The sequence below is a fragment of the Pistacia vera genome, unplaced genomic scaffold (assembly GCF_008641045.1).
Source record: "Pistacia vera cultivar Batoury unplaced genomic scaffold, PisVer_v2 Contig722, whole genome shotgun sequence".
Classification (NCBI taxonomy): Eukaryota; Viridiplantae; Streptophyta; class Magnoliopsida; order Sapindales; family Anacardiaceae; genus Pistacia; species Pistacia vera.
In genome coordinates this window covers 287,915-298,509 of record NW_022196582.1, presented here as the reverse complement: position 1 = coordinate 298,509, position 10,595 = coordinate 287,915, and the positions used below count along the sequence as shown (strand labels likewise).

Here is a 10,595-nt window from a genome sequence, read left to right as displayed (position 1 = left end):
TTTGAAACATATATAAGTGTAATACATATAAGGAGAGAGCTTAAGAGAATCATCATTAATTCAGTCCAACAATTTATTACACCAATATGTAGGAATGGAATTTGCTTAAAAGATGGATAATTTACTACAATATTTATTCAATAACCAAATCGACTTCATCTAATTTGAATTAAAATTCTAAGGAAAAGAAAAGAAAAGAAAATAACAAGCAGGTTCTCAGTCTCATGCCAAGATATCCCAAGTAATTTATGATAATGAATCATGAAAGATGAGTAAAATTACATTTACAAAAACTTTATACAACGTGACGTGATACTATTCATGTATTGTCATCGGAAAATAATACAGTTACCGAAAGTAGTACACCAAATTTATGCACCGAATGACGTTGCGCAATCCTGATTGTTGATTAATTATGAATTAATATTAATCAACGGTCAGGATTGCGTCACGGTACATGAATTCGGTACACTACTTTCAGTGACTGTAGCATTACTCATTGTCATCTCATTCACTATCATTTATGTGCATTTATTAAATTGATTTTTCATATATATTCTTTCAATCATATTCTAACACGTCGCCTTGTAGGAAAGACTTTATATATAAGTGTAGTATTATTCCATGAACGATATTATAAGAACTGGCTAATTATTATTATTTTGGTAACCGTAGGGTGTCCGAGTCAACCTAAGTGCATTTTAACTAGTCCTGAAGCCCTGAAGTTAACAATCGAGTAAAACGTCAATAGCCATCTCTATTAGCAACCGAGGAGAATTAAGCTCAGAACCTCTTGAGTAATACACCAAAGAATCTCTATTGCACCACTCGGCCACCTAGGGGTGGTTTTGGCTAATTATTTTCTTAAGCATCATGGCCGTCATGTTTCTCTTGCCCATTATCCTACAATTGACACCAAACATTAATGATTAATTACAATATCATGTTCTTTCAAAGATATAATTAATAATATAGTTCACGTTTTACTTACTTTTATTAGTTTATTCATACCACATGTATATCATAGATTCACACAATTTCAGAAATTATACGAGGCCTTGTTTTTTGATATTATTTATTGGAAATCTATATATATTGTTCAATTTTTTTGATATAATTAAACTCTCATTTTACATACAATAGTAAATAAAATCGAGAGTGGGTTATTTGCACTCATTTAACTAAATGAAAATATTATTGAAATTATAAAATAAGTTTTTTTATTAAAATATTTAATGTTTTCATTCACTTAATTAGGATAAATTTATAGACTTTATATTCTAATTGCGGAAACATATTATTTTAAAACCTTATTTTATTAATGTTTTTAGAAAGTGGGTGTTAATATTAATTTTTAGATAGAAATAAATAAATTTAATATTATTAATAATTTTATCTAAAACATATTTTAATTTTTGAAGATCCAAATAAAATACAGAGGGAGATTTCCTCGCCGGCGAAACAAGCCCAATTTCGTAATTTCAAGCCGCCAAAGCAAGTTCAGTTCGCTATATAACGGTTGCCACCCAGAGTCTTTCATCACTCAACAAATAACAATCTTATCGAAACAAAGCTTAAAATCAGGGGAAAAAAAAAATGTCGACTCAGCAATTGATCGCACAAAACAAACAAGGAGCCGAGATCCACCGTGGCTCCGCCCTCTGCAAGCAAAAGTGTCATGAACTTCTCGACGAACTCAACCTTCCTAAAGGTATTCTCCCACTTAACAATCTCACCGAGATGGGTTATAACCGCGCCACCGGTTTCCTTTGGCTCAAGCAAAATAAACGTTACGAACACAAGTTCCATGCTATCGGAAAAACCGTTGCCTACGACACCGAGATATCGACGTTTGCTGAGAACCGTCGGATGCGTAAAATTACTGGAATAAAAAGTAGTACGGTGTTGATGTGGGTGAAGGTTGTTGAAATGTGTATTGAAGATTCGAGTTCTGGGAAAGTGAAGCTCACTGGTGCATCTGGTCTCTCCATGTCCTTCCCAACCTCAGCCTTCGAGCTCTAAGAGAAGGACCAAGAGGATCACATTGAAACTGCGGCGGTCATTTGGATATTTCAATAAATAATTAGTCATTTGCATGGGCAAGAGACCATCATTTAATTATCTTGTGTGTATGATTGTAATTTTAATCACCAACCATTTGAAATAAGTGGCATTGTATTATTTTCTTTGAGATAATTTATAAATTTTAAATGATATTTATAAAATCTTGTTTAAATATAAGGCTGATTTTTTATTTTTGCTTTTTTTATGAAATGCTATCGAAACGAATTTGGGGGTAACTACCTGTAGGTAGTTTCATGATTCGTTTGGGACTCGGGTGTATTACTTAAGAGGTCTTGAATTTAAATCCACACGACTATTAATAAGAGGTAGTCATTGGGGGTTTACTTAACCGTTAACTTTAGAGCTCCAAATGACTAGTTGAGGTGCGTGCAAACTGACCCGGACACCCCAAAATAAAAAATAAAAAATTGGGAGAAAATGCGGTGTCGTAGAATATATCTTTGGCTGGCCTCATTAATTAAAATTTAAATAATAGAAGATGAAAAATGCACATAATCAATGAGAAATTTACTTGACCTTTTTCAAAAAATCAAATTAAAAATAGTCAACTTTTTAATAACTTTATAAGCAAAATCGCTTTTAATATCTGGACACTTTTACCCTTGTCTTCCATTTTTAATCACATTAATACAATTGTTTCCATGAAAATTGAAAAAAAAAAAAAAATTGATTTAAGATTGAAATGTAGAATTTTATAGTTGTTTGGTTGATTTTTTTTTGTTTTTAAAGATATATGAAATGTCAAAAATATTTTTGTTGGTCGAAGGAGTCATCATGCTCTTATTTTGAAGATAACAAACTAATACATTTCTAAAAATTATCACTAATGATTTGTGTTGAAGTTGGTACTTAGATGATAAGGAAATTCTCAATGCATTCAAAGAAATATTAAAGAGGCAAAAGACAAAGCTTAGACGAAGAGAGTTGAAGAATTCAAGAAAGCTAGATCTCGGTACTTTTCTTTGTAAATTAAGCATGATTCTTGGTTCGAGAAGTCATGTGTATGTGAAAGCCCTCAAAAACTTGTTTTTGGGCTAAAATGTCTCTTTTTTCAAATCTAGGGAGTTAAAAATTTGCCAAAGTTTTCATATTCTGTAGTTTAACCCATCCAATCAACCGGATTGTGTATTTAGATTGGGTAGGGCTGGTTAATGAATTGAGTCACTTGCGAGCCAGCTCAGCTCGACTTGAGTCTAGCTCGTTAACGGCTCGGTTCGTGAGAGAGAACGAGCCGAGTTAAGCCGAGCCTGGATTGAATAAGTGGGGGGTTTTGGGGGGTTTACTGAAGTATGGGTGATTACACTGAAATTTTCAAAACAAAAGGTTTTCAAAAATGACAAAGAGCCCCGCAATTTTAAAATCCCTAAAATCCTCGACATTAACTATTTGTCATAAAATCAAACCAAACCCAAAAATTGTCAACACATTTTCCAACCATCTCCGGTGTACCTCGTCATCACCGTCAATACCATTTGCTTTGCGGGAGTGTTGTACTTGTCGTAGACTTGTTGCCGTCAAACCCATCTACTCCTTCAACTCTCGCCGTGAAACACTAAAGGCCATTCGCTTGTTTTCCTTTTTTGTCCTTGCCATAAAACCCAGCTGCTCCGCCGTCGACCGTTGTCATGTCATAATAAGTTTGATTGTTTTGAATCTTGTTGAGTTGTTGTTACTTGTGTATGATCGATTTTTGTGAAACCCATTAGGTTCTCTTGATTTTTGTGAACTCTCCTCTGTAACAGATGGCTTTTTTCGGTGAAATTGATTGTGTCCTGATTGTGTTTTCGTCGTTGACCAGCGTGGTTTCACCGTGATGTTTATTTTTAAGTAGGTGTAGTTGTTGGGTAATGTTTCAGGACAGGAGTATTAAAAAAAAATGGAATCTACCCTTTATTTAAAAAAAAGAAAATTACTTTTTTTTCGAGCTAGCTCGAACTCGGCTCACAAGCCAGGCTTGAAATCCTCTCAATCTCTAACGAGCCAAGCTGAGTCGAGCCAAGAAATCTATTGCTCAGCTCGGGCTCGGCTTGTTTTTCCCTCCCCTTTCATGAGCCGAGCTTGTTTAGTCAAAAACTCGGCTCGGCTCTTGAACAGCCCTAAGACTAGGTTTTAAGTTTGGGCCAAAAGATCGTATTTAAAAGCTTGGGAGGGTAACATATATTTTTCAAAGGTTTGAAAACTTGCACTTTTACCTCATCCAACAGACTGTATTCAAATTTCAAAGTAGTCGATCAAACTCTGTGTTTCTTGAAAGTGCGATTTTAGGCACAAAAGCTATATTTTTTGGCCCCTCTGTATAAACTCAACGAAACTGGTTGTTAAACAACTTTGGACACTCTAAACTTGTCGAAACATCTTAATTAGTGAAAGTATTCAGTCAAAATCAAAGAGCTTTCACTTGTTGATTTCTCTTTCTAACTCATACCCATTGTTACCCTTACACTTTGTATTTTTGTGGATTGAATTTCTTGGGCTAAACACTTGTATTTATTGCTATTATTATTATTATTATTGCTAATTATTTTCTTAAACATCATGCCTTCCATATCATGTTCTTTCAAAGAAATAATTAGTAATATAGTTCACATTTTGCTTACTTTTATTAGTTTATTCATACCACATGTATAGCATAGATTCACACAATTTGAGAAATGATGTTTTTTTACATTATTTATTGGAAATTAAAATATATTTTATTCAAAGTTCTTTTTAGTAAAAAAATAAAGAGTGGTTGTTTGCACTATATTCAAATATTATAAATAATTTTTCATGAAAATTTAACGTTTTTCATTCACTTATTTTGTAGATTTCATGTCCTAATTACGAAAATATATTATATAAATTTTTTATATTTGAGATCTTTATATATTATCTAAAACATATTTCAAATTTTGATTATCCAGATTAAAATACAAATAATGTGATACAGGGAGATTGCCTCGCCGGCGAACAAACCCATTTTCGTAATTTCAACCCTTCAAAGCAAGTTCACTATATATTATATAATAGTTGCCACCCAGAGACTGTCATCACTCGACAAATAACAATGTCATCGAGAAATCAGGAAAAGAAGAAAAATGTCGACTCAACAATTGATCGCAGAAAACAAACAAGGAGCTGAGATCCACCGTGACACCGCCTTCTGCAAGCAAAAGTGTCATGAACTTCTCGACGAACTCAACCTTCCTAAAGGTATTCTCCCACTTAACAATCTCACCGAGATGGTTTATAACCGCGCCACCGTTTTCCTTTGGCTCAAGCAAAATAAACGTTACGAACACAAGTTCTATGCTATCGGAAAAACCGTTGCCTACGACACCGAGATATCGGCGTTTGCTGAGAACCGTCGGATGCGTAAGATTAGTGGAATAAAAAGTAGTGCGGTGCTGATGTGGGTGAAGGTTGTTGAAATGTGTATTGAAGATCCGAGTTCTGGGAAAGTGAGGCTCACCGGTGCAGCTGGTCTCTCCATGTCCTTCCCAACCTCTGCATTCGAGCTCTAAGAGAAGGTCTTTCGGAAATTATAATGAATTATAATTTATTGTGATTGCGCTACACGTCTGAGAGCAAGGATGGGTAGATGGTGTTTACCATTCCGTGGCTGCCTAAAATCTGGGGTTGTGTAAGTTGTTGTTGTTCAGTGTTGATGAAACCATCTATTTAAACAAGAGAAACCTCCATATATACAATCTTAAATTCTGCTGCTGCATTTGTGTCTGCATTTGTAACATCAGAAAAGTGAGCTTTGTAATCTATGATTTTCCCTGAGGTTAATTGAAAGTTCTCAGCTTGTTTTCTTGATTTTAGGGTATGCTTGGTACGCGATATAGCATAACATTGCATTGTATTATATTATATAATACTATGCTAAATATTGTAAGATGTTTGGTAAAACATTGCCTTATATTTATTTTATACTGTGTTATATTCGGTGTATGAATTACGCTGCATAATTTCTTTTCTAACAAAAATTCATTTATGAAAAATTAAGATATGGTTTCAATGATTATTTAATTAAATAACGGTGGTCAACACCATGACCGATATTGATTATAATTGATAATATATATTTGTTTACCATTAATGCTAAGTAAGAGTATTTTTAAAGGAGTCTTTATATGACCTAAACTCTTTATTATAAAGAATTTATCCATAAAAATAAGAGCATTTCTAATTGTGTTCTTTATTTTGAATAACATATTTCATATAAATAAAGAGCATCTTTATTAATTTTTAAATATAAAGAACACAATTTTTATTCAAATCCAATAGACTCTTTAAATTTAATGAAGATGCTCTTTATTTTTAAGAAAGAGACTTAATGGGAGAGAGAATTAATAAATAAAATGCATAGGAATTTGTAGTTTATTAATTAAAATTAGGATAAAGAGTGAGTTTGACTCTCCACACTTAGAGAGTCAAACTTACTCTCTAATTTATATTTTAAAGATAAAGAGTCTGTTGGACTCTTGTTTTTATTGATAGACTCTTTATAATAAAGAGTTTGGGTCATATAAAAAATTCTTTGGAGATGTTCTAAGAGTCCAACAGACTCTTTATTCTTTAAATGTAAATTAAAGAGCGAGTTTGATTCTCTATATCTAGAGAGTCAAATTTCACTCTCTATCATAATTTTAATTAATAAATCATACGTTTTTATATATTTTATTTATTTATCATTATTTTAATTAATAAATTATAAGTTTCCATATATTAAGTCTCTTTCTTGAAAAAAAACGTTTTTCCTCCCCACATTTAAAGAGTCTATTGGATTTGAATAAAAAATTTATTCTTTATATTTAAAAATTAATGAAGATATTCTTTATTTATATGAAATATACTCTTTAAAATAAAAAATATTATTAGAGATGCTCTAAGAATTCTTTAGTAAATGCAATAGTTTTACCAATTACATAATGAGGAGTACCTTGCATTATTTTAAAGGCTGGATTCCATTTTCCACCCTAAGTTTGGCAAAACAACTTTCCCACCCATAGTTTGAGAAACTATCAACATCCCACCCATCGTCAATAAATTTATACATGAAAGCAATTAAAAACCTACAATTTTGTATTGCTTGTACCCTAATATATCCTATTATAAATCTTCCTCTATTAAACTGTCTCTCTGTTCTAAGAATGATTTGAATAGCATTAAAAAAAATTAAGGTTTATGAAATAATAATGAGGTGTTAAAGTAAGTTGGAAAGAATTTAAAATTAAAGTTAATTTTAATAATTTAATATAAGGATAAAATTTATTAAAAAGTATAGTTTCTTTAATCCGTTACTAATATAAGGATTCTAGTAAGAATGCTAAAAAGGCTTGCTTCATGTAAGGCTTGATCGAACCCTCAGATTCTCAATGGGCATGTGAAGCCTTTTATGTAAATAAACGTGTTGAACAAGCCAGAAGAAAACTCAAACTTTTTATCAATTATCGGCCATTGAATTTTTTTCTCCGTGATGATAAATTTCCTCTGCCTTCCAGACAAGTTCTCTTTGCGAATCTCCATAATGCAAAGATGTTTTCCAAATTTGATCTCAAAGCTGGATTCTAGCAACTTGGAATTCATCCTGATGATCGTCATAAGACTGTTTTCTGTATTCCCTATTAATAGTACCAGTGGACGGTCATGCCTTTTGGACTTAAGGTCGCTCCTTCCCTATTTCAGAAAGCCATGACAAAGATTTTTGCTCCCCTTCTTCGTACATGTCTCATTTATATTGATGATATCCTTCTCTTTTCAAAAGATGAGGAATCTCATATACGTTTTCTTCGTGAATTTGTTGATATCATACATTCTTATAGTATTATGCTCTTTGAGAAGAAAATGCAGTTAGGGTAGACAAAGATTGATTTTCTTGGTATGGTGACAGCAAGTATGATCTTCAGTCTCATATTGCTAATGAGTTGCAAAAATTCCCAAATGTTCTCACAACCAAGAAAGAAATACAACAATTCTTGGGAATTATCAATTACATTCGTAGTTTTATTCCCAACATTTCTCATCTCACTACTCCACTTTCCCAGATGCTTTAGAAGAATCCTCCTTCGTGGTCTGAAAAGTAAACAAATACAGTCAAGAGTCTTAAACGCAAATCCTTCCATACACAGCCGTTGAAGATTCCTTCTTCTGGGAAACGAATTCTTCAGACGGATGCTAGTGACACTCATTAGGGTGCAGTGCTTTTTGAACAAGATGATGACAAAGTACGACATTTGTGTGGATACCAGAGTGGACAATTCAAACCACATCAACAACATTATCATTCTACTTTCAAGGAAGTATTAGCAGTAAAAAATGTCATTGAAAGGTTTGAATTCCATCTTGTTGGACATCACTTCTTTGTTGAAACGGATATAAAGTCTTTTGATCAAATGCTCCAATTTAACAAGAAAAAGGTTTCGCATCAACAATTACTTCGATGGGCAGAATGGTTCAGTACATATTCCTTCATCGTCCAGCATATCAAAGGTCACACCAACACCATTGCAGATTATTTATCCAGACCTAAAACTAAATAAGTCAATTTCATGAACCCTAGATCCAAACCTCTTCCCTGTTTCATGTTCCACCCATTAACCCAGTCCAGTTCTTGTTCATCATCTTCTTCACCAAACCATACTCTAGACGTACCTCCTGAATTCGATGACCTTGTTCGAACTCGTACCATTGATGAAAATGCAACCACCCTCATGTTTTCTTATTAGATTCAATGCATTGAAAAATGTGGATAATCCATGAATGATATGTTAGGTGTCCATCAAGATTACCCCTTTTCAAAAATATTTTGTTTACCTCCAGGTCTTGATATCATATTATAGAAGAATTATTATGGTTCTTTTGGTATATGTTACACCAGTACCACATTGCCATTCAATTCTCAGTCCATTATATATTGAAAATAATTTTCCAATATCAGTCATCCCCAACCTCTAAATTACACTCTTTGATGATTTTTCTCAAATGGTTCAAAACCCTAGAAAAATAGAAATTCGTGTTTGCTCATCAGCTTGCCCGATACAAAGGTCTTATGTCTACCAAAATGGCATGGTCTATCATGTTTTTCCACAAACATCACTCCATCAGATTCGATGGCCTATATTTTTCCCAGCATCAAGTCACATTTCATCGGTCTTATCCATATGATCTCGTCCATAATATGTTTGACTATCCTGTTGAGACATATCAATTCAAAAAATCCTTTTTGAAAAAAAATCAGATAATTCCATATGAAATATGGTCATCCTTTCGTGATGATGCTCTATGGGAACTCTTTCCTCCAGACTATACTGAGAAATTACTCCAAGTCAAACAAACATGCATACGTTCCATCACTGCTCAATTCAATGTCACTTTAGATTATCCAGAATGGTGGTACCCAGACTCACAGCCAGATACTATGCAGGAAGAAGAGCTTCAGCAGTCTCGTAATTACTATCTTCATAAATCCAGGTGACAACAGTACATGCATGCATCAAGTACCTCTGCAAAGCAGACATCTCAGTTTTAGACATTTCTCCGAATACTAATCCCGATACATCTTCTCGACAAATCTCTGCTGACTAGAATCAATCAATGGGTTGTCTCAATTTCCAAGATGAAGACTTGTGGCACGTTATAAAACCTGTCAAACGATTAAAGCTCTACGTGTCTTAAAATAAAAGTTGTGTCCTTTATGTAAAATAGTTGTGGACTAAATGGAAGATTGCCAACTCAGTGTAATATCTTCCATATGAATTGTAAAAGACAAGTATTGTAGGAAAATTAAAAAAAAAAAAAAAAAAAGTCAAAATGTCTACTCATTTATGAGTCTTGCATGCGATGTATATCTCTTCTCTATAAGTAAAGACTTTTATCCCACACACACTTACACCCACACAGCTTCTAACATCATCTAAAAGGACTAATGAAAATTAAATACACCAAGAACATAAATGAAAAACATATATATTAAACATATCAAGAACATATATGTTAAACATGTCAAAGAACATAAATTAAGAACATATATGGGATCTTTTGCTACCCTTAACATTATCAGGATATTACAACATCCTTGAGGTTTAGGGAAAGTTTAGAAGGATGAAAGAACTATGGAAGAACTATAGTAAAGATGTGCAAAGAAAATATGCAAGGGAGTAGTGAGAGATTATTGATAAGAGAATAAAGCAAGAGAAATATACAAGAGTTTTCACAATGCTCCTCTTCCCCACGAGAAGGGAAAAGTCTTTATTTATAGAGAAGAGATATAAATTGCATGCAAGACTCATAAATGAGTCATTTAATACATGAGTAGACTTTTTGACTTTTTTTTTTTTTTTTTACATTTATTTGCCTTCAATAGTTGACTTTTACAATTCATACGGAAGATATTACATTGAGTTGGTTAACTGCCATTTAGTCTACGACTATTTTACATAAAGGACACAACTTTTATTTTAAGACACTCAGAACTTTAATCGTTTGACAGGTTTGTAACGTGCCACGAGTCTTCATCTTAGAAA

The 10,595-nt window shown here is 33.0% G+C and overlaps 2 protein-coding genes across 2 annotated transcripts; both read left to right on the top strand.

Moving 5' to 3' along the window:
• Nucleotides 1-1,596: 1,596 nt before the first annotated feature.
• LOC116114749 lies at nt 1,597-2,022 on the top strand. Its single transcript, XM_031400884.1, has one exon. It carries the CDS (start codon nt 1,597-1,599, stop codon nt 2,020-2,022), a length of 426 nt encoding a protein of 141 aa, XP_031256744.1.
• Nucleotides 2,023-5,162: 3,140 nt separating this feature from the next.
• On the top strand, nt 5,163-5,588 carry LOC116114748. The gene has a single exon (XM_031400883.1). The coding sequence runs from the start codon at nt 5,163-5,165 to the stop codon at nt 5,586-5,588; it is 426 nt and encodes a 141-aa protein (XP_031256743.1).
• The last annotated feature ends 5,007 nt before the right edge of the window (nt 5,589-10,595 follow it).